The sequence below is a fragment of the Microcaecilia unicolor genome, chromosome 1 (genome assembly GCF_901765095.1).
Source record: "Microcaecilia unicolor chromosome 1, aMicUni1.1, whole genome shotgun sequence".
Lineage (NCBI taxonomy): Eukaryota > Metazoa > Chordata > Amphibia > Gymnophiona > Siphonopidae > Microcaecilia > Microcaecilia unicolor.
Window position 1 is genome coordinate 659,656,580 of NC_044031.1, and position 25,324 is coordinate 659,681,903.

The window sequence follows — 25,324 nt, forward strand, 5'->3', positions numbered from 1 at the left end:
GTTCCTGCGACACCACTGTTTTACATCTCCCTCGCTGCATGTAAGAATCACTGCTGCTGGCTGACCCGGATGCCTTCCCTCTGCTGCATCCCACCCCCCACCCCCCAATTCTGTGCAATTTCCTGTTTACAGCTTGGGAGGAATGCGACAGAGGGAAGGCTTCTAGGCCAGCTGGTTGTAGCAGCAGTAATTCTTGCATGCTGCTGGTGACCCTTCTTTGAAGACAGACATGTCGCAGATAGGGAGATGCTGCCAGGAGTGGATGGGAAGGCGAGAAGAAGAAATTCTGCACAGGGTATGATAGGAGAAAGGGAAGATTGTTGGGCATGGGGGTGGATGGGAAGAAGGGATGCTGCATGGGTGGGGTGGCAGGAGAGTGAAAATTGTGGGGCATGGGGGTAGATGGGAAGGAGAGGAGAGATGCTGCAAGGGGGATAGAAGAGAGGGATAATTGTTGGACACGGGGGTGGAGGAATAATTGTTGGACATGAGGGGAAGGGAGGGAGAGATGCTGCAAGAGTGGGGGGAGAAAGAAAATTGTTGAATGTAGGGTAAAGTGGGGTGGGGAGAGGGTGGGAGAGATGCTGCACAGGAGGGGTGAAGGACAAGAGAGGAAGAAATGTTGGAGCTGGGAGGAGGAATATATGCTGCATAGGAGAGGTGAAAGACGAGGAAGAAATGTTGGATCAGGGAGGCGGGGAGGGAGAGAAGGATGAGACAGGAAGATGTGGTGGAGGTGAGGGAGAGATGGAGAGATGCTAGACTTGGGATGCAAGGGAGAGAGAGAAGAGGAAAAATAGAGGGAGCGATGTTGGACATACACAATATCGACCGACTCACCTTTATCCATTTTTGTTCACCCCTTCAAAGAAATGTAATAGATTGGTGAGATAAGATTTCCTCATTGTTCTGTATTTGATGAGGGTCTGTCTGTGTGATTGTAATGGCAGGTGAGGAGACTGGAGAAGAGGCAGAAAGGAGAGGGAATTGGGGGGGGGGGGGCTTCTTTATTGCTCTGGGTCCTAGCATGTCTAACACCAGCACTGACCCTTACTGTAGCTGGTGGGGATCCCCAAGCCCCACCAGCTGAGGACGTCCTCTGAAGGTGGCCCAATCTCCCTTCTAAGCTTGGTAGATGGTGGCAGCATCCTTGAGCCACCAACAACTAAGCATGTGTGGGGTGCTGGAATCGGTGGCTCAAGGAGTTGTTGCTGCTGCCTGCCTAGCTTGGTAAAAGAGCCGTCTTCGGAGGAAGTCTTCAGTTAACAGAGCTTGGGGATCCTCATGAGCTAAAGTATTTATATTTTGAGTTGGGAGGTGCTAGGGGAGGGGTGGAGAGTGGGGAGAGGAAGGGGCGAGGGCAGAAAGAAAATTTTGTGCCCACCCACTTTGGGTTCAGGCCCACCCAAAATTGGCTGTTTGGCTACACCACTGGTACCTAGATGCTGTTATTGCGTGGCATCGGGGTGCCTAAATGTAGAACTGCCTCCTTAATGAGTGAATATCGCTGCACCCTGCCCTTAACCTGGCCCACATTTATACAGACCGTGTTGGGATGTTTAGCAATTTAAATGACACAATACCATGTGCAGAACTTTAAAAATCTAAAGATAAGCAAACTATGCATTCAGCAGCAGCTGGCGAACACTTAATTTGCTTTGAATATCATCTTCAGTGTTATCTACTTGATGTTTTGATCTTGGCACAGTTTTGGCTTTCTAACTAGCATTATTGTTGTTCTGTTCCTAGGACCAGAATACACTGGTATAAGAGACAAGAAAAACAAGACTGAACTGTAAATTCATGCTAATGGGAAGAGGGCTGGCAACAGCGCACAAGGGAAAGTAAAGCATGTGAGGGATCATAGAAACACAGGGTGGGGCAGAGAGATCCAAGATTCCAAACACAGGAATGACTCAAAGCAATGGAGTATATGTAAAAACATTTTTCTTCTGTAAGTGAACTATAAAGGCATTCAAGTCCTCTGCTTTATCAGGGTTTATATTTTTGGAGCTGAGGTTTTTTTTTCTGGGCAAGACATCCATGTGTTGTGTTCTACTGTGTATACTGATTATCCTGTGTGAATGCTAAGGGGAAATCTGCAAACTGTCCACATTCTGACAGAGACAGTGATGAGCTAGTAAATGTTTAACAACCGGCTCTCTCTCTCTCTGGGTGTAGCCATCCTTGCAATTTGGAGGGGGGGGGAGGGGGGGGGAGCATGCTGCTCAGAACCGGAAACAAGCGGCAACAGCCTATTTATTTGGCTGGTGGAGCTCACTGTCCCTACCAGCAAGGTAGAAGGGAGTTCAGGAGGGGGCACAAGCCCAAATTTTGGGAGCCGGTTGCTAAATTGCCCTGGGAGCACCTACTTTAACAATCGGCTCCCATAATTCTTAAAAACTTAACAAATAGCTCTCTCAAACTGGCTCCAGCACAGCACTGGACAGAGACCACATGTACTCTTTACTTGTGAGCTTGGTATCAGTTCTAAAAGAGAAAGTATGCAAATATTTGTTTGAAATTTGTGGACACAAAAAAGGAAATTCTGTAAGACACGCGATTGGTGGCATTAATTGGCTCATACACGCATAAGAGCTAGGCGCTATTCTATAAAACTGGCGCCAACTTGTATAGCGTGAAACCGAAAGTGGGCCATACCTGTGGGTTCAGCTTGGACGTGTCATGGGCAGGTCACCATGTGATGTATGCAACTTATAGAATACTGTTAGTTATGTGTGCTGCATGGCGCACTTAGTTGCAGCAAATTACGCCAGCCATTGACCTGGCATAAGGGGTCGTGCCTAAGTTTTGGTTTGCAATAGATTATGTTCACCTCAATGCTGTTACAGAATTGGTGTACACTACTAGAAGACCACAATGTTAACACAAACAACAACACAACGACCATGATGTACCTTATACAACAACAGCAGAAAATTACCACCACCTGCACCTGCCATTCCAGCTGTCAACCTAAGGTTGTATAATATATAATTTAAGTTCTGTGATCACTAACAGCTGGGTTACAGGTGGCTCTTGCCAGTAGGGGGTGTATGTTATTCCAGCTGACTTTTGTTTATTTTATTATCCTAAGTATTTGTAAAAGATACTTATATAGCTGTCCTAAACACTACTTTTGTTTATACTTTACAGTTACACTGTAATTAAACTCTGGAATTTGTTGCTAGAGAATATGGTAAAAGCAGTTAGTTCAGCGGGGTTTAAAAAAAGGTTTGGATAGCTTCTGAAAAGTCCTAAAGCCATCATTAACATGGACTTGGGAAAATCCACTGCTTATTTCTGCGATAAGCAGCATAAAATGTATTGTACTGTTTTGGGATCTTGCCAGGCACTTGTGACCTGGATTGGCCACTGTTGGAAACAGATAATGGGCTTGATGGACCTTCAGTCTGTCCCAGTATGGCAACACTTATGTACTTTGTTTTTCAACTTTATATTTGTAAATAAAACTTTCTGTATTGCTCCATGTGGTCCATGTTGCTGGTCAGTAAATAATAAGAAGGAACTCTAAATTTTGTGACCTTTGTTAGATATGTTTTTCCCTAGTTTTTTTTTGTGTGATTATTTACACATTTAAAGGACCTTCCCCTGAAAGGGGGGGGGGGTATCCCTCTCCTCCTACTATAGAATGACTCCTCTTTTGACTACAGCTAGACTTTCAGATGGCCAATTTTCATGGGTAAAACACTTTTCACCCATTTTGTTTTGAGTATATATTTATATATATATTTATTATAGAATGATGTCTCCTTCTAATAATTAGCACAAGGATTCAGCTCTGTTTTCCAAGAAGGCATTTGGCTAACCTACATGGAGCAGTGATTACCACCCTAGCAGTACAACAGCATTAGGCTTCCAAGAAAAGAGCCTGGGGCAGCCGAATTTGTATTTTTATTTATTTGTTTGTACTGCAGTCTCACTAATCTGGGTGACTGTAGGGATAGTTATAACGCTCCATAATAAGGCATAGAGGGGGCCTGAATAGTGACATGTGTTGGCAAGAGGCACTGTTCCCTCTAAACTGAGCAGGAGTCCTTCACCTATAGTCCTGCCAGTAGAGGGCACTATTTCAATATCACATTTTCAATAGTGAGGTACAGGAAAGCTCTGCAGGACTCCAGGGAACCTGCCAGTCCCTAGTGATGGTAGACACAATATTGAAATACTGCCTCCCTCCACTGGCAGAAATGAAGTTGAAGGACTCCCATCCAGCATAGAGGGAATATTGGGCGGAGTCTATCAGTGTGAAGTATTTTGAGCATGCTTGGAACTGGTGTTGAGAGCAGTTATAGGAAAGGAGGTGTGAGATTGGGTTGAATACATAGGGATAAGGGAGTTAGTGTTGGATTGTGCACGATTTATACACACATTTATTCTAAGTGGATGAATCTCAACTGGGCAACCTAAGTAGGGTACTGATGGGGTAACTGGGAGGCAGCCATGGCTCCCAAGTGCCAGCAGGGAGGGGTGCATTGGAGAAATAACTGGAAGGTAAAACAAAAAAACTCAAAAGTACAAGCCTATGTGTTGTGTTTATTTATTTATTTATTTGGGGGGGGGGGGGGGTATATATGTAAACACAGGTCTTAGGATGCTGAAGACCCATGATCACTGAACAACCTGGATGGACTTTTGGTCTTTATCTGCTGTCATTCACTGTAGTGTTCACTTTTGAAGCAGAGAGACATCTCAAAATGGCCCAAAACATTATTTTGCCTAGCACTGAAGTCAGACTTGCCAGTCTGTAATTTCCTAGATCAGTCCTGGAACCCTTTTTAAAAATTGGCATTATATTGGCCACCCTCCAATCTTCAGGTACTAAGGACGATTTCAACGACAGTTTACAGATCACTAACAGCAGATCAGCAATTTCATGCTTGAGTTCTTTCAATACCCTGGGTTGTATACCATCCAGTCCAGGTGATTTATCACTCTTTAACTTGTCAATTTGGCTCAGTGCATCTTCCAGGTTCACCGAGATTTCTTTCAGTTCCTCCGCATCATCAACCATTTCTGGTACAGGTAGATCTCATACTTCTTCTTCCATAAAAACTAAAGCAAAGAATTAATTAAATCTCTCGCTATGGCCTTGTCTTCCCTGAGTGCCCCTTTTGCTCTAACAGTCCCATGGATTCCCTCACAGGCTTTCTGCTTCTGATGTACCTGAAAAAGGTGTTACTATGAGTTTTTGTCTCTATGGCAATTTTTTTTTCATATTCTTTTTTAGCCTTCTTTATTAATGCTTTGCATCTAGCTTGACAGTGCTTATGTTGCTTCTTATTTTCTTCATTCAGATCCTTTTTCCATTCTTTGAAGTATGCTCGTTTGGCTCTAATAGCCTTTTTCACTTCACCTTTTAACCATGCTGGCTGTCATTTGCTCTTCTTCCCATCTTTGTTAATATGTGGAATACATCTGGTCTGGGCTTCCACAATGATATTTTAAACAACGCCCATGCTTGCTTTAACTTTTGTTGCTGACCCTTTTAGCTCTTTTTAACCATTTATCTCATGATGGAAATTGTGATCCCTCCAAAACCACCAAATTACTACTGTGCCTAAACATAGGAGCCACCTGTAGGGTGGAAGGCGATTGTAATGTTGTACAGTTAGGTACAGTAACTTTAATTTTGTTCCTGGAGGGCTCACAATACAAAATAAGGGCAGACTGGATGGACCGTACAGGTCTTTATCTGCCATCATCTACTATGTTACTATAAATTGTACCTGAGTGCCATTGTTTAAAGTCTACTGCACTGACCACCATGCTGCCCCTCTGATCTACAGGACTGTCTGTGTGGCCATTTCTCTTAAAATGATGCCAAAAAGACATTCTAGTGCCTGTTTTTTTGGTGTTTATAAGTTGGACATGTCAGTTTGGAAAATGGATCCTCTTTTTAGATGCCTTCTATGAAGATACGTAAATCTTAGAGCCATTTTCGAAATGGAAACCCAGACATTTTTTCTGTTCGAAAATAGCTCTAAGATGGATCTTTTTTGGACACAATGAGGTAAGCATTCTAATTCTGACAGATGTTTTTTTGAAAATGCCTTTCCAGTTACTTTGGTCAGTGTACTTGTACAGAGCCATGAATAAAAATGGTCAGTGGTCTTTGCTTCATTTCCCAAGAGTCCTCTGCCATTATGCCATTAAACTCAAGCCTGAATCTTCACAGGATTGAAGTTCATGAGCAGGAATTCCAGTCAGCTGGGGCAGCCCGGATGCTAAGATATTTATGTGCCCTTTTTTTTTGTTTTTCAAATAAATTTGGCTCAGTGCTTGGTAGAGCTTCCTTTGCAAGAGGCCAGAATTTCATTGCAGGCAGATAGCTGATGACAGGGCTGCCGAGAGGCTAAGCCGGGCCTGGGGCAAGGCCACCCCCTCCCCGCTGCTACCCTTGCCACCCCCCTGACCCTGCCCTCGCTGCCCCCCGTCGCCACTGCTGCAGTCCCCTGTCTCACCTGCCTGCCCTCACCTCCGTCCGCCACCGGGCCCCCTGTATTAAAATCGGCAACGCCTCAGCTCCGCTTGGAAAGGCAGATCGCCTCCCTTCTGGCCAAAAGATATAGTAGAATTGGAAAAGGTACAGCGAAGGGCGACGAAAATGATAGTGGGGATGGGACGACTTTCCTATGAAGAGAGGCTGAGAAGGCTAGGGCTTTTCAGCTTGGAGAAGAGACGGCTGAGGGGAGATATGATAGAAGTGTATAAAATAATGAGTGGAATGGATCGGGTGGATGTGAAGCGACTGTTCACGCTATCCAAAAATACTAGGACTAGAGGGCATGAGTTGAAGCTACAGTGTGGTAAATTTAAAACGAATCGGAGAAAATTTTTCTTCACCCAACGTGTAATTAGACTCTGGAATTCGTTGCCGGAGAACGTGGTACGGGCGGTTAGCTTGACGGAGTTTAAAAAGGGGTTAGATAGATTCCTAAAGGACAAGTCCATAGACCGCTATTAAATGGACTTGGAAAAATTCCGCATTTTTAGGTATAACTTGTCTGGAATGTTTTTACGTTTGGGGAGCGTGCCAGGTGCCCTTGACCTGGATTGGCCACTGTCGGTGACAGGATGCTGGGCTAGATGGACCTTTGGTCTTTCCCAGTATGGCACTACTTATGTACTTATGTACTTATGACTGTTTCATTTGGGGGGGGGGGCAAAGAATGGGCGGAGCATATTAGCATATCATTTGCATATATACATATGCAAATGAATATGCTAATGTGGAGGAAGGAATTGAATTTACAGGCAAAATATCACAGATGCACATTTCAAAAAGCTGACACATTTCAATTAATAAATTATGAATAAAATACTTTTATCTACCTTTGTTGTCTGATCATTTAGTTTTTTCTATTCGCTTTGGTCCCAGTGTCTTCTGTTTTATTCAGTGTCTTCTTTCCAGTAGGCTTCCCTCTGCTCCCCACCCCTCGCAGTCCCATCCATCTCTTGCTCCTTCCCTCTGCTCCCCACCCCTCGCAGTCCCATCCATCTCTTGCTCCTTCCTTCTGCTTCCCACCCCACCCAGTCCCATCCATCTCTTGCTCCTTCCCTCTGCTTCCCACCCCTCGCAGTCCCATCCATCTCCTGCTCCTTCCCTCTGCTTCCCACCCCACCCAGTCCCATCCATCTCTTGCTCCTTCCTTCTGCTCCCCACCCCTCCCAGTCCCATCCATCTGTTGCTCCTTCCCTCTGCTCCCCACCCCTCGCAGTCCCATCCATCTCCTGCTCCTTCCCTCTGCTTCCCACCCCACCCAGTCCCATCCATCTCTTGCTCCTTCCTTCTGCTCCCCACCCCTCCCAGTCCCATCCATCTGTTGCTCCTTCCCTCTGCTCCCCACCCCTCGCAGTCCCATCCATCTCTTGCTCCTTCCCTCTGCTCCCCACCCCTCGCAGTCCCATCCATCTCTTGCTCCTTCCCTCTGCTTCCCACCCCACCCAGTCCCATCCATCTCCTGCTCCTTCCCTCTGCTTCCCACCCCTCCCAGTCCCATCCATCTCCTGCTCCTTCCCTCTGCTTCCCACCCCACCCAGTCCCATCCATCTCCTGCTCCTTCCCTCTGCTTCCCACTTCTCCCAGTCCCATCCATCTCTTGCTCCTTCCCTCTGCTCCCCACCCCACCCAGTCCCATCCATCTCTTGCTCCTTCCTTCTGCTCCCCACCCCTCCCAGTCCCATCCATCTGTTGCTCCTTCCCTCTGCTCCCCACCCCACCCAGTCCCATCCATCTCTTGCTCCTTCCTTCTGCTCCCCACCCCTCCCAGTCCCATCCATCTGTTGCTCCTTCCCTCTGTTTCCCACCCCTCCCAGTCCCATCCATCTTCCCTCTGCTCCCCCCCCCCCCGCGAGGGCCAAGATGGTGACTCCGTTTACCCCCTCTCTTCCTCCCTCCCTCCCTCCGGTGCAGGCAACAGTCTTCAGCTTTTTCAGCGTTCCTGGCAGCGGTAGCGATGTACACGCTGCCTTCGGTCTGCCCCGGAAGCCTTCTCTTCAAGTTCCTGTTCCCACCTATGCGGGAACAGGAACTTGAAGAGAAGGCTTTGGGGCAGAGCCGAAGGCAGCGTGTACATCGCTACCGCTGCCAGGAACGCTGAAAAAGACTGCTGCCTGCGCCGGAGGGTGGGAGGAAGAGAGAGGGGTAGACGGACACGCTCCTCTCCGTCCGCTACTCCGCTTGGCTTCCCTGCCCTCTCTGTCTGCGTCCCGCCTTCCTCTGACATCAGAGGAAGGCGGGACGCAGACAGAGAGAGCAGGGAAGCCAAGTGGATGGAGAGGAGCGCATGCGTGCATGTGTTTTTTTTTTTTTAAACTAATGGCGCGGCGGCGCCTCATCGTCGTTTGGGGGGGCATTGCCCCCCCTCGCCCCCCCAGTCTACGCCTATGCTTCTGGCCTTTCCTCACTGTGTCCCGCCCTCGTCTGATGTAACTTCCGGTTTCTGCGAGGGCGGGACACAGTGAGGGCCCTAAGGGAGGTGATCTGCCTTTCCAAATGGAGCTGGGGCTCTGCTGATCTTAATGCAGGAGGCCTGGTGGCGGACGGAGCCGAGGGCAGGCAGGTGAGACCGGGGACTGCAGCACCGGTGGCCTGACCCCGGCGCCGTGCTCTCCTTGGAGGCCTGGGCCCGGGGAATTTTGTCCCTCCTGCCCCCCCCCCCCCTCTTGGCGGCCCTGGCTGATGATATTAATCCCTAAAACAGGACTTGACCTTCAATCTCACATTCAGAGAGAAGACTATCATTGTTATTGCAGCACAGGACACCAAGTGAAAGTGAAGAACACCTGGTAATGGCCTCAGGATAAACTACAAGAATGTTGTGTTAACACTAGGGTGACTGAGGCTTTCTTGTACCACATGGGAGGGTTTGGTTTGCCATAAATGGAGATCTTTGATTGGTTGATAACACTGTATGTTACTGAGACAGTGAATGTATATCACCTTTCTGCAGAAATATCTGGCAACTTCAAGAAAGAAAGAACAAACAAAAGAAATATAAAAGGGAAAAAAACATTTCCCTAGATGGTCTGATTCGTTGTTGGACTATAAATAGAAAATTTGAGTTTTATATGATTGAAGGCTGTTTGTGTGATTTATGTATGATCTGTATAATATCGATTTTTGATTATGCCTGGTGTATTTTCTACTCTGCTCAGAATATAAGCAGATTAGAAATGATTTTAAATAACTACACACTAAATTAAAAGCTTGGGCTGTCTAAATTAGAAAAGGTCCTGTGGATTTCAGTTTTTTTAGTTTCTTAAAGATTGTATGAAGTCAGAAAGCAGTGTCCAGAGCAGAGAAGCTGTATATTCCCTCTGAGTGATTCATCGCAGCTTCATCAGAAGAAATGCAGTCACTCCTGGGTTTCTCATAGTTGTTGAAGAGAGCCAGTGGGAATCTCTGTATCTTAGCAGTCTTTGTCTGTACCCAGGTGAAAAAGAGAATGACTCTCCCTTAAGAACAGAAGAGACCAGTGGTCATTTGAGCCCCTCTGGGTCATTTGGAAGAACCCAGCAGATCCTATATAGGAAAGTCCACACCCTATTACTCACTCCCAGCAGTGTGAAGTACAAACACCCAAGTCTATCTGGCTAGTCAACTTTTATGGATCTCCTCTCCAGAAATTGTTCAGACCTTGTTTAAACTCAGCTGTACTGCTAGCCTTGATCACATTCTGTGGCAACAAATTCCACAGCCCAGATGTTTGCTGACTGAAAAAATTACTATTTTGATTTAAATCTGCTATCTGCTACTTGTTAGTTTCATGGATTCTCCTTTAGTCCAGTATTGCTTGATACAAAAAAAAATGTTTTTTTTTAAATTATCTTTTTCTGTACCACTCATGATTTTATAAACAATTCACATGCCTTCCCTAAGCTGAAAGCCCTAACCTGCTAAGCCTTTCCCCTTTATCAATTTTTGTTGCCTCTTTTTTACACCTGGGAAAATTATATAAAAAGTAAAATAAAATTCTGGCACAACTTCCCTATGAGGAAAGGCTGAAGTGGCTAAGGGATATATTATAGAGGTCTAAAAAATAATGAGTGGAGTGGAATGAGTAGATGTGAATCACGTGTTTACTCTTTCCAAAAATACTAGGACTACGGGGCATGCAATGAAGGTACAAAGTAGTAAATTTAAAATGAATCAGAGAAAATTTGTCTTCACTCAATGTGCCAAAGAATGTAGTAAAAGCAGTTAGCTTGGCAGGGTTTAAAAAAGGTTTGGCTATCTTCCTAAAGGGAAAGTCCATAGACCATTATTAAAATGGACATGGGGAAAATGCACTGCTTATTTAATAAGCAGCATAAAATGTATTGTACTGTTTTGGGATCTTGCCAGGTACTTGTGACCTGGATTGGCCACTGTTGGAAACAGGATGCTGGGCTTGATGGACCTTCAGTCTGTCCCAGTCGAAGTTCCGGCGATCAGCGTCGCCGGCATCGAAACAGCTGATTGCCGGAACTTCGTTGAAGAAAGGCGCTACTCGAGCGCGGAAGGAAGTCTCTCTTCAAAAAAGGTATCATTTGCGGCGACGGGGCGGGCGGCGACGGTGGGGGAGAGTTGATGGCGGGAGGGGGGGTTGAAGGGGATCGTGGGCAGGCCGGCAGGGGGGGGGGTCCGATGTGGTGGCAGCGGCGGTGGCAGCTCGGGGGGGGGGGGCGGCTAAACAGTGCCCCCCCACCTCGGGCTCTGGCCCCCCTCCTGGCGAAGTCTGGCTACGCCCCTGCTATAAAGCAAGATTTGAGTCCAGGGTGTTAGGAAAATGAAATACTCATTTCCCATCAACAGATAACTTTTACATGGAATATGATCTTAGCACTCTGATAAAATGATATGCAAAACTTTGTACGTGGTTGCACAAACTATTTGTTAACTTTTACCTTTGTTTTTCCATAGGCGGGTGGAACGCTGGGGGCAGGCTTCTTCAAATGATATGGGGATCTGGAGGGTGAGGAGATCTGTTTCTGCAGGGGATGCAACAACCCGGAAGCGAAAGACATCGTAGGAAATCCAGAATGGGACTTGGGGTATTTCATGGAGGTAAAAAATAACTCCTGCATCAACCTGTGTTTAGAAGACAAAACAGACACACACAAAAAAGCTCTCTTTATTCCAGTAATGGTAGTGCTGCGCTGAATATCCGAATAGCAAATTGGATAAAGCTGGCACAGCCTTTTTGCTGTCCTAACTTTATCCGGATAGATATCTGGTTCATGGACTCAATATTGCTTCTAACCGGATAACTCCTAATTGTTCATGCTCTGCCCCAGACCACCCTGGCACTATTCAGATCGGGCTGAGGTGGTCTGTAAGGATATTCAGTGATACCATTTGGATAGTGCCACTGAATACCTGTGGATAGGCCCGAGTGAGGTGGAAGTTATCAATGTGGGCTAAAGTTAAAACAGGTTATTTTAATGTTAACCCAGGCAGGAACAGATCCCCACATGGGCCTATTGGGCCCAAAAGTCTGGGGGGGGGGGGGGGGGGGCCCTTCTCATTATCAAGCTGGGCTTTGCATAGCAGCCTACCTGTATAGTTCAGTGGATGTGTTTTTCAGGAACCTAATAAATCTATTTATAAATTCTGCTGAAACTCTGACATTTGCCATTTATTAATGCTCTTGTCAATACCCTATAACACTAACAGTAACTTGACCAAGCAATGTTTTTTCTTTCCTCCATCTACCAATATCTACATGGATTATGTTTCATACTCTATACAACCTACTTCCACTTATGTCATTTATGTCATTTGTCATTTTGTCAGTTGTTGTCGATACTGTTATTGTTAAATGGATCGTCAGCCTTTAGTGGGGCTGCTAAGTGTAAGTTTTGAAAAGAAAAAGATATAAAAGAATTAGAATTGTTAAAAAATGTGAAATCAATATTGTCTTTTGGATTTGTGTGTTTGTCGATGGATTGTGGTCAGGCAAGAAACGAGTCAGACTCGGAGGAGGAAGGAAATTTAATGCCAGAAGTTGCAGCAGAGATGGGCGATGATCTTAGACTGTAATTACTAATTACATGTACAACAGCCAATGAGCTAGATCCTTGATATTATGAATGTATTGTGTTCCTTGTGTGATGGAGAGTAAAACTATGTCTTGGTAGTTATGGCTGGGAAAAGGGAGGGTCCTAGGTGCTAGTTGGCCCAGGGGCCCACAAACTTGTGATCCATCCCTGAACCCAGGTTCTCTGTAACTCAGTCTCTTTGCATAAAATGGTACCTATGCTAAAATAACACGAGGTAGTCGTAAAATAACATGTCTTAATGGTAGCTCACATTGTCAACTACATCCTTAAGCAATTTATCTGGATATATGACTGAATATTGTCTTAAGTGTTTACAAGTAACACTTAAAATCAAAGGAGAAAATACTGAAAGAGGACAACTTTCAGGCATCTTATTCTTTATGGTCTCAATCCTTGGTATTAGCAATCAACCGCAAAGAGCCACTTTCTAGGAAACATACTGTGATGATGACAATACAATTTGGCAATATCAGCTATAGTTGTTCCAGAAATCAGATTTGCAGAAAAAATATGGCGAGATGGGCAAAGCAAGACACTGGTTCACATCATAAAATCACCACCCTTGTTCAACATACTAGGTAGCTACCTACCAAGAGATGGCCATTGTTTAAGTAACAGATACGCTGCAGGAATGGGTTACGATGCATTGGCAGAGTTGCATGTATGGGAAGAAATCATGGCCCCTGTCCACACAGTGCCTGGTTCAAAGACAGTGCTATTTGTTCCTTATTTTCATAAACAGTATAGTTAACTCAACTGGAAAGACTAATGAAAAAGACTTACCTGCGACTGAGTGAAGTTTCTCAATCTTTCTGCCTTGCTACCTGTCCACTCGTCATTTACCAGTTTGCCAAAACGAGGCGGCTCATCAATGACATAGAACAAGTGTTGAGAGGTAGTCACATTATCATTGGTCACAGCCTTTAGGTTCTGGCTTGTGATTGGCTGAAGGGTTCCTTATGAAAGCATGAACAAATGTGTAACTAACATTGAAAATATATAAGAGGAATAGATTGCTGAAATGTTATCTGCTGACACAGATCTATAGTTGCACAGCTAGTGAACTTCCCACTGTAATCACAGTACTGATAACTCATAAGAGTCTACTTGTAACAGCATTAATTTTCTCTATGATCCGTCAAAGTGTAAAAGGGCTTCCCTAGCATTGCTTTTGAGGGATCCCCCTCTTCTTGTCCTCTTTTAAAATAATATTTTTGCATGTAAACCTAAAAAAATAACAGAATATTTTCAAGTTGAAGGTCCCTCCTCATTAATATTAGTATGACATATACTAATGAAAACTGCTTGGATAGCATTTGCAAGGAGAGACTAATCCTATATCGGAGTGACATGCCATTGAACTGAGTGAAATAACAGCTAGAGCAGGTGTGAGAGCACCTTAATAGGTCACCTACTAGACATAAATGGAACCTGTCACAGCTACATTAGAAACCAGAAAGCCTGTTTGAGAACTTAGGGCTTATCCTATGCCAAAACTAAAGCTGGGGAGGTGGATGAGGGTGGGGGGTGGTGGATTAGAGAGTATAAAGTTAACTTCATATACTCATCTTCTGCCTAACACTTGGTTATATCACTTTAGTGACAGACTATGACCAAGTAGAACAACAGACCTTCACCTTTGTGATATGAAGTTTACAGAGCTTTTCCCTTTGAGAGTTTGCATGCTCTGAAATCTAGCTCAATGTCATATCTTTTATTTCTTTAAAATTCTTATACACCAAACTAATCTCGTGAAGGCAATTCTATGACAGGATGTCTGGTAGGAGCCTATTCTATAAAGAAACATAGAAACATACTTCCATTATAGAATACAAACCTAACCGGGTATATATGCATCTAATATTCAGGCATAAGCACTTAATGCCAGCCATAGAGCTGGTTGTTAGCACCTAAGTGTTGCAGATACCTGCTTAACTTACAGTATTCTATAAGTTACATGAGTGTGTGTGTGTGTGACAGAGAGAGAGTGAGACTGGGTGCGAGTGTGTCTGTGAGAGAAAGAGTGTGTGTGTGTGAGAATGAGAGTGTGTGCCAGGGCCACCCCCCTTCACTCCCTCCCTTCCTTCCTCCCAGTTCCAGGGTGCACCCTCCCTCCCTCCGCGTTCCAGGGTCGTCCCCCTCCCTCCTGTTGCAGATACTGCATAACTTACAGTATTCTATAAGTTACACGAGTTTGAACTCTGCTCATGTGTACATCCCTCTTCCAATTATGTGTCACTAGTAAAAAAGGCCCATTTCTGACACAAATGAAACGGGCGCTGGCAAGGTTTTCCTCGGAGTGTGTATGTTTGAGAAAGTGTGTGTGAGAGTGACTGTGAGAGAGAGAGAGAGTGAATGTGCGAGTGTGTGTGTGTGACAGAGAGAGAGTGAGACTGGGTGCGAGTATGTCTGTGAGAGAGAGAGAGAGAGAGAGTGTGTGTGTGAGAATGAGAGTGTGTGCCAGGGGCCCCCCTTCCCTCCCAGTTCCAGGGTCCCCCCTCCCTCCCTCTGAGTTCCAGGGTCGTCCTCCTCCCTCCTGTTGCAGATACCTGCATAACTTACAGTATTCTATAAGTTACACGAGTTTGAACCCTGCCCATGTGTACATCCCCCTTCCAATTATGTGTTATGTGCAGGGCTTTTTTTGAGGGAGTACTTGGGGGTACTGAGTACTGGCACCTTTTCCATTGCCTGCTAAAATTACCCCATGGACCCCAAGTTTTAATGAAAGAGCTCAGGCTCTACACACCAATTCTGCCTTGTCATAGATTCTGTGACTGGTTGCAGGGGGGCTGGCTATTGTGGAGTGGGTTCGTCAGTGATCACCCCACCCCTGAAAGGTGGCCTAGCATTTGAGTACCGGCACCTTTTTTGCTAGAAAAAATGCACTGGTTATGTGTGTGGTAGTTATCAATGTGAGCTATGGTTAAGACGTTATTTTCCTGTTAATGTCAGTTATTAGTAACTAAGTCTCCTTGCATAAAAGGGGACCTGTACTAACCTAGCATTAGTTAATGGTAAAATAACAAGTCTTACCAGTAGCTCACATTGATAACTATGCCCCTTAGGTGAAATTTTGGCAGTTATATGCATATATTACAATTACAGTTTATATTCTACTACAGACCAAAATTTGTCTCAATGCATATTAAATATATGACAATTAGCCATATCTAGCATGATACAAATTCAAAAACCTAAATGAAAACATTCATAGTTCCACTGGCTGGATTTAGATTGGCTCAATTTCTATGTGCCATAGGTAACTCACCCGGACACACAGTGAGATCCTGTTTGGTTTCCATAGTGATGGCCAGCTTGTTGGCTATCACAGTGAAAAAATGCCCAGGGGATACATTTTCTCCATCAGAGACATCAAATGTGAACCCACCATCAAGGGGTCCTGCAGAAAGAGGAGGAGGGAAGAAGTGATTCATTAATATCTGTATACGAATGCTAGAAGCCTAAAAAAACAAAATGGGAGAGTTAGAATATATAGCACTAAATGAAAACATAGATGTAATAGACATCTCTGAGACCTAGTGGAAGGAGGATAACCAATGAGACACTGTCATTCTAGGATACAAATTATATTACAGTGATGTGGAGGGGCATAATCGAACAGGGACGACCATCTCTAAGGGCGCCCAGCTCTAAGGACGTCCCGGCGAAGGGGCGGGGAAACCCGTATTATCGAAACAAGATGGGCGTCCATCTTTCGTTTCGATAATACGGTCGGGGACGCCCAAATCCCGACATTTAGGTCGACCTTAGAGATGATCATCCTTATGTCGTCCTTAGAGATGGTCGTCCCCAGTTTTCGGCGATAATAGAAACCGAGGACGTCCATCTCAGAAACGACCAAATCCAAGCCATTTGGTCGTGGGAGGAACCAGCATTCATAATGCACTGGTCCCTCTCACATGCCAGGACACCAACCAGGCACCCTAGGGGGCACTGCAGTGGAATCCACAAATTGCTCCCAGGTGCATAGCTCCCTTACCTTGGGTGCTGAGCCCCCCAACCCCCCCCCCAAACCCACTCCCAACAACTGTACAACACTACCATAGCCCTAAGGGGTGAAAGGGGGGCACCTACATGTGGGTACAGTGGGTTTCAGGTGGGTTTTGAAGGGCTCCCATTTACCACCACAAGTGTAAAAGGGAGGGGGGATGGGCCTGGGTCCGCCTGCCTGATGTGCACTGCACCCACTAAAACTGCTCCATGGACCTGCATACTGCTGTCAGGGAGCTGGGTATGACATTTGAGGCTGGCATAGAGGCTGTCAAAAATGTTTTAAAGTTGTTTTTTTAATGGTGGGAGGGCCACTGGGGGAGTAAGGGAAGGTCATCCCCGATTCCCTCTGGTGGTCATCTGGTCAGTTCGGGCACCTTTTTGAGGCTTGGTTGTGAAAAAAAATGGACCAAGTAAAGTCGGCCAAGTGCTCGTCAGGGACGCCCTTCTTTTTTCCATTATCGGCCGAGGATGCCCATCTCTTAAGCACGCCCCAGTCCTGCCTTCGCTATGCTTCCGACATGCTCCTGGGAACTTTGGTCATCCCTGCGTTAATCGGCTTTCGATTATGCCGGTTTGGGCGACTTTGGGAGAAGGACGCACATCTCCCGATTTGTGTCGGAAGATGAGCGCCCTTCTCTTTTAAAAATGTGCCTGATAGTGGATCAAAGTGGTGGAGGGGTAGTGCTATATTTTAAAGAGGACCTTGAATCAAATAGAATTCAAGTTCTGCACTAAAAAAATGCCTTGGAATCTTTATGGATAGAAATTCCATGCGCAAAGGAGAAAAGAATAGTGATAGAACTAAAAAATGAAATTGCAGATCTATTATTTGTAATTTTTAAATCTATCTATAAAATCAAGCAAAGTATTGTTTTACCAATTTGCTATATATTTTGAAGGTGTGAATAAACATGTGGAGGAGTGGCCTAGCATAAAGGAATCCTGTGCCGAAGGAATGGATCCTCAGGAGCTTAGTCAAGATCGGGAGGCGGGGCTGGTGGTTGGGAGGCGGGGATAGTGCTGGGCAGACTTATACGGTCTGTGCCAGAGCCGGTGCTTGGGAGGCAGGGCTGGTGGTTGGGAGGTGAGGATAGTGCTGGGCAGACTTATACGGTCTGTGCCAGAGCCGGTGGTTGGGAGGAGGGGCTGGTGGTTGGGAGGTGAGGATAGTGCTGGGCAGACTTGTACGGTCTGTGCCAGAGCCGGTGGTTGGGAGGCAGGGCTGGTGGTTGGGAGGTGAGGATAGTGCTGGGCAGACTTATACGGTCTGTGCCAGAGCCGGTGGTTGGGAGGAGGGGCTGGTGGTTGGGAGGCGGGGATAGTGCTGGGCAGACTTATACAGTCTGTACCCTGAAGAGCACAGGTACAAATCAAAGTAGGGTATACACAAAAAGCAGCAAATATGAGTTATCTTGTTGGGCAGACTGGATGGACCGTGCAGGTCTTTTTCTGCCGTCATCTACTATGTTACTATGTGATGGACTTTGGTCCTGGGGAACTGAGGAACTGAGTTCGATTCCCACTTCAGGCACAGGCAGCTCCTTGTGACTCTGGGCAAGTCACTTAACCCTCCATTGCCCCAGGTACAAATAAGTACCTGTATACAATATGTAAGCCGCATTGAGCCTGCCATGAGTGGGAAAGCGCGGGGTACAAATGTAACAAAAAAAATAAAAAATAAAGGTGAGATGTTTGATACAGTGTAACTGGATTTTCAAAAACCATTTTACAAAGTACCTCATATGAAAGATTCCTGAGGAGGAAATTAAAGTTATGGGAGGCAATTAAAATCTGGTTAAAAGACAGAAAACGGAATAGGGTTAAGGAGAAATTAGGTCTTACCTGATAATTTTCTTTCTACAGACCTTTACAGATCTCTGGTACAAATAGAGAAGCTAGACAAGGATCTGATTGAAGATATCCATAAGCTTGGTAAGAAAGGGGAGACGTTGTTGCCTGATGTGGATTGGAAAGTCCTGTCAGCAGAATCAGAAAGAAGTAGGGAGATTGTGGATGCCTGTCAAAGTGCCCTGCTGAGACAAATGGTGACGGAACCCAGGAGGGAAGGGTCGATGCTGGATCTAGTGCTCACAAATGGAGGTAGTGTTTCCAATGTCCAGGTGGGTGGCCACCTAGGCAATAGTGATCATAACGCGATATGATTTGATATAAGAGCGAAAACAGAGTGCAGCCACACAAAACTCAAAGTACTGGATTTCAGACTTGCTGATTTTGGTAAAATGGGGGAATACCTTCTGAAGAAGGAGCTGATGGCATGGGTAGGCATGGTTGAAGTGAAAGCTCAGTGGTCTAAGCTGAAAGTTGCTATACGTATGGCAACTGATCTTTACACAAGGAAAGTAAACAAACACAAGAGAAACAGGAAGCCTATATGGTTCTCTAAACAGGTGGCTGAAAAAATAAGGGCAAAGAGGTTTCCTTCAAGACATACAGAAGAACGCAACAGGAGGATCATTGAAGAGATTACTGGCTTAAACTCAAAAAAGCCAAGGAGGGAGAAGCAGAGATAGACCTCCAGGAGTTGGCAGATAAGGCAAAATGAGATCTCTTAGGAGCTGGAAGGGCAGTGGAGTAAGAAACTGAAGCACCTTGTAGCAACTTCAACTGTCCCTGCTTCAGTAAATAGGCCTGGTGTAAGAGCAATATAAACTCCATAGAAAGAAAGATCCTGATGCAGCTGAATGCTCTGTCAGGCCCTGAGGTTGTAAAATGGTGGCTGTGCTCCAAACATTATCAGACAGAGGCTGTTCCTCACTGCCAGTTGACCCTGACAAAATGGTGCCCATTCCCATACTCTCCTGCCTCAAACTGTGCACCTGCCTTGCCAGAGAGCACAAAATCTCTGGCTAAATCCGAAGACGTGCTACTGTTGACCATTTTCCCCACATCCTATGGGACTCCTGGCTTGCACACACTGCAACGCCCCGACGCCAGTGGGTAGGTCCCACAGCAGGAAAACTGCTTAACTGCCTCTGCAGGAGTCACCATTCACCCCAACTGGCACAAGCTCAGCACAATGCAGTCCCCAGCAGTGAGTCAGGCACTTGCAGCCCTTCAAGCAGTTCTGAGCCAAAGTTTAGTTGGATTTACCAATGCTGGCTGCACCCGCCAAGTTCACAATTTCCACAAGTCTTACCCCAGATGAGAAAGAATGAGGATTGATACTCCGTCCATGCTCTCCTTCTCCTTTATTTTTTTTAAGTTGTTATGCTGAAAAAGGGGAGCTCCACAGGAAACAGGGGAAAGGTGAAGGGAAGGAAGAAGTAAATTCGCAGGCCTCCTGCAAAGCTCAACTGGGGACCAGCTGACTAACTGGAACAGGAGCAAAGCACTAAGAACTAGAGGCTGAAAAATGTGTCCATCCACCTGCTGGAGATAGAAATACTGAGGAGCTGGACTGGATGCCAAGAGAGATATATCTCAGCTAAATTTTCAGTTCTCTATCTCCATCTGCTGGTTAATGGACAAAACTATTCCACAGGTTCTGGTATAGTGGAAAGTTATGTAACGGAAATGGTCAATATTCTCTACGGAGAAGGGTAGATAGTGGGGTTCCGCAGTGGTCTGTGCTGGGATTGCTGCTTTTTTAGCATATTTATAAATGGCCTGGAAACAGGAATAATGAATGAGGTGATCAAACTTGCTGATGACACAAAGTTATTCTAAGTTGTTAAATCTCAAGAGGATTGTGAAAAATTATGAGACCGGGAGACTGGGCATCCAAATGGCAGATGAAATTAAATGTGAACAAGTGCAAAGTGATGCACATAGAGAAGAGGAACCCAAACTATAGCTACATGATGCAGGGTTCTCCATTAGGAGTCACTGCTCAGGAAAGGGCTCTAGGTGTCATGGTTGATGATATGTTGAAACCCTCTGCTCAGTGTGCAGTGGTTGCTAAGCAAGCAAATAAAATATTAGGAATTTTAAAGAAAGGAATGGAGAACAAATATGAGAATATTATAATTCCTTTGTATTGCTCCATGTTGTGACCGCAACTCAAATACTGTGTGCAATCCTAGTCACCGCATCTCAAAAAAGTTAAAGTGGAATTAGAAAAGGTACAGATAAGGGAAATCAAAATGATAACGAGGATGGGATAACTCCCCTATAGAGGAAAAGCTAAGAGGCTGGGCTTAAGGGAGACATGATAGAGGTGTATAAAATAATGAGTTGAGCGGAATGGGTAGCAGTGAATCACTTGTTTACTCTTTCTAGAAGAGCAAGGATCAAGGGGCACTCAATGAAGTTACTAAGTAGTACATTTAAAACAAATTGGAAAAAAAACATTTCTTCACTCAAGATATAATTAAGGTCTGAAATTTGCAGCTACAAAATGCAGTAAAAACCATTAGTGGAGTAGGGTTTAAAAAACATTTGACAAGATCCTGCAAGAAAAATACATAAGCCATATTTAAGGTGGACTTGGAGAAAATCCTGGGATAAGCAATATAGAATCTAGTAGTGTTTTGGGATCCTGTCAACTACTTGGAACCTAGATTGAACACTACTGGAAACAGAAGACTATGCCTGATGGATCTTTGGTCAGTACCACTGATGGCACAACAGCAGGGGCCTCACATTCAAACTAAGATTGCTGAGGAACCATTTGGGTCTAAAATGTAAGGTTAATACAACTTAAAGTGACCATGAGGCATATTTTCAAAGCACAAACTTACAAAGTTCCATAGTAACCTATGGAACTATGTAAGTCTAAGTGCTTTGAAAATATGCCTCTATTTGAGTGACTAATAAGTCTACCTTTATCTCTTTATGAGAGTGACTGCCTACCTATTGTGACTGTCACCCTAGTATTAAAAGAGGGGATGAGGAGTATGATCTGGTTTCAATGACGTGGGAGATCAGGACTTTATTATTGTTTGCAGACTAGTGATGCTCAGTGAAAACAATATCATGTCCCCAGTCTAGGAGATGTTCCTGAGTTAAGTGTGATACAAGATCAGTTTCATGATAATTAGGTCCCTCTGTCCCAAAGAAATTTCAGATTGAGCATAGAAAGCATGAGTACTATGGTATACTGAAGTTCACATACTATGTGGTAGTAATGCTGGGGTAGTGGTGCTGACAGGGGATGTAGTGGAAAGGTGTGGTGGGGTAGTAGTGGTGACAGTGGTAGAGGCAGTGCTAGGGATTTTGGCAGTGGTACTGTGGTAGGGGACATTGTAGTGATGGTGGTGATCTGGTAGGGTAATAGTGGTGTGATAGCTGTGGTATTGATGGCAGGGATAGTAGAGATGGTGTGGTGATGGTGTGGTGATGGTGTGGTAGAGGGAGTAGTGGTGATAGGGTTGCAGTAGTTGTAGCAGGGGTAATAGTGGTGGTGGTGGGGTTGAAGTAGTAGCATGGTGGTGTGATAGCAGGGGTAGTAGTGGTGGTATGCTATGGGTGGTAGTGTTGGCATAGTGGAGGTGTGATGGGGTAGTAGTGGAGTGGTAATAGTGGTGGTGGTGTTAGGGGTAGTAGTGGTCATGTGGTGGTAGGGTAGTAGTGGTGGTGTGGCGGGGTAGCACTGGTGGCATGCTGGTCTGATAGCAGTTGCAGTGGTGTGGCAGGGGTAGTAATGGTGCTTTGGTGGTATAATAGAGGTAGAGGCAGGGTGGGAGGAGTATTAGTAGTGTTGCCATGGTGATGTGATAGCAATGGTAGTGGAAGGGTAGTAGTGATAGTGTGGTGGTGGTGGTGCGATACAGATAGTAGTGGTGGCATGGTGGAGGTGTGATGGGGTAGTAGTGATGATGTAGTGATAGTATGACACAGGTAGTAGTAGTGGCATGATGGAAAGTGTGATACAGGTAGTAGTGGTAGTTGGTACAGGTATAGTGGTGGTGGGTTTTCAGTGGTGGCATGCTGGTGTGATAGCAGTTGGGATAGTGTGGTAGGGGTAGTAGTGGTGGTATGGTGGTATGAAGTGGTAGAGATGGGGTGGTAGGAGTATTAGTAGTGTTGCCATGGCGATGTGATAGCACTGGTAGTGGCAGGGTAGCAGTGACGTTGGTGGTAATGTACTTTTTTTTCCAGGGCTTGGTTGACTTTCATGTTCCTTTGGCTAAGCAGTGGTGTATTGGGCAATATGCACTTTCCTGGAGAGGGTCCATCCTAGCTGATCTGGTTATTGTTTCAGAATGTAAATTCTCTCATTTTCTTTGTTTGCTAACATACCTTTGTGCAGAAACATAACAAGCCCTTGATTGACTTGTGCCTGAGTGAATTTTAGGACTTCCTTGTTGACAGGATATGACTTCAGCAAAACTCTCCCATTGACTGGTGGTTGGATGGAATAAACTACTTCCTCAGGAGGGGAGTCCAGGTCATCACTGCTCAGCAAGGCAGAAGTGATTTCAGCAGCAGTATCTTCCCACAGCTTGGAGAAAAAAAATCCACAGTTTCAGAGTACTGAATAGGGGCACATTTAAAAAATACACTCTCTGATATTCAGCCGGCGTCAGGCTGCACGGTGACTGCCCAACACTGGCGCTCAGACCGGATATTCAATGCCGGGCCAAATCCGGCAACCTGCAATGAATATCTGCTTTCACTTTTGACTATGGCAATTTAACCATTAACGCAGATATTCAACGGTTAAAAATAGGCCTGCTATTTAATGCGTCTAGTGCCGCTCTTTTTTTAAAATGTGTTTCTTGGTGAAATTGATGCTCCTGTCAAATGTGCTGGCAAATACACACATATTTCCCAGTGTCTTTACGTGTATTTTACAAAAGTCTCCACCTTCAACATCTACTTAGACACATTATGCAAAATGGGGCTCTATCTGTAGTTTTAGCTCTGTTAATTTAACCACCTTGTCTTACTTGTAAAGCCATATGTGCCTCAGTTACACCAATTTCAAAGTGAAACTATGCGCACACTTTAAAAATGATCCCTTCAAAATACCCACCCACCTTTGTGCGCATCAAATAGCAGGTGTAAAAGCTTTGAAAACATTTAAGCAGAAACTTTTGAAAATTGAAAAGCTTGTGCGTTAACTTCAATCCTCACCCCAGCTCTGCTCCCAGGACCGCCTCTTACTGTCACGGGTAAAAGTATTCGTGACATTAGTATTACAGGCACACTCTCCTACCCCCTTACACTCTGGGCAGTTTTTTAACCAGGCATTTCCATGTGTAAACCAGTTCATGTACTTAAATGATTTTGAACATTACCCCCTCTATGTATTCACAACACAGTATAATTGCCATGCTAAGAAAGTTTGTTGACTCTGATTTTATACCAATATCCTAGAAAGATGATCTTTTCTCTGTCAGAGGTAACTTTAAAACATTGTTCCTCTGTTTGGTTCATGGTTGCTCCAGCTGTGCATGAACACTTCTCCCAAGCTGTGTGTGCCAGAGTTTCTGAACACACCCAGAACGCACCCTGTGGCCTTCCTTTTCACTGGCATGTAGAAAACTTCCTGGATTTTGTACTCACCAGGACAAACAGTGACCCAGGGCAGGTCTACCATAGAATATCAATAGGCCCTCCCTCCCCCAAGATATTTCTTTTATAATCAATTCTACATCAGATTGCCTCACAAGACATTCCTTCTTATTGAAAGAGAACAAAACCATTATTTCAGACACAATAAAAATAAGGAAGTGAAATTAATATAACGGCATTTTCTGTGTGAGCTCTCTGAGTCTGAAAAGAACCACAGGATTTTCGGAAATCAAAGCTGCACAAAGAAACAGACTTTAACGTGTCCTCATCTGAGACTTTCCCACTCGCGAAGCCTATTATTAGTGCTTTTTTTTTCTATTCCTTGAATAGAAAGATCTGTGCTAATGTTAGCATTAGTACATATCCATTTAAAAAAAATTATTGCGGGAGCACTACCACCTCCTATTGAGGAAGCATTAAGGGCTCCTGTGCTAGCTCGTTAGCCGACTAGCACTTCCACACCCCTGACACACCCCATGAAAATAAATAAGTAAATAAATACCACACATATGGCAAAAATAACACAGGGGTCCTTTTACTAAGCCGTGGTAAAAAGTGGCCTGCGGTAGTGTAGGCGTGTATTTTGGGTACAAACCGGGCCAGTTTTTATTGCATCTACAAAAAGTGTGCGTGTGTGTGTTTTTTTATGGGACGGGGAAAGGGCCTGCGGTAAAAATGAAGTCGGGGCATGCCCAAAACCATCCTGAGCCCTTAATGCCACCCATTGATCTAGCGGTAAAGGCTCACGTGCTACATGCACGGTGACCGGTTGGCACGCGCCAAATTCCGATTGCCGCCAGAATTGACGTGCGTAGGAGGAAATAAATAATTAATTAATCCAGGTATTATGGGCCTGCGCCAAATCTGAAATTACCGCTCATTTTGACACAGCCTACCACGGCTTAGTAAAAGGGCCCCACAGACACTTAGACGCATCCTGCATTAGGCTATTTTTGGAGCTTAGTAAAAGGGTCCCTTTGTCACAACAGAAATACAGTTACACATGAATAAACAGCTCTAGGTAGCTCTGAGACTGTACAAAAAACTAACTCACAAGTTACAAAGCTCAGCAGACATGAAGTCCTATTTTAATTTAGATTATTATTCTTGATATACTGCTATTAGGCAATAGCGGCACAACGGTTTACAATTAAAATAAGATAATAAAATAAAGATAAAAGCTCCACAGGCCCCTAGCGCGATTCTGAACACTCTTTAAGAGTTGGCGGGGTTCTCAGTGGGGTGGCTGACTTGTTTTTAT

The 25,324-nt window shown here is 44.9% G+C and overlaps 1 protein-coding gene across 1 annotated transcript in view; it reads right to left on the reverse strand.

Annotated features, from left to right (window-relative positions):
- CSPG4 (chondroitin sulfate proteoglycan 4) overlaps window positions 1-25,324 on the reverse strand; it is a 195,435-nt gene that overhangs the window by 25,998 nt on the left and 144,113 nt on the right. Inside the window, 4 exon segments of the mRNA XM_030186859.1 lie at window positions 11,413-11,596; window positions 13,351-13,523; window positions 15,839-15,970; window positions 22,786-22,987. Of these exon segments, the coding sequence (XP_030042719.1) occupies window positions 11,413-11,596; window positions 13,351-13,523; window positions 15,839-15,970; window positions 22,786-22,987 (691 nt within the window).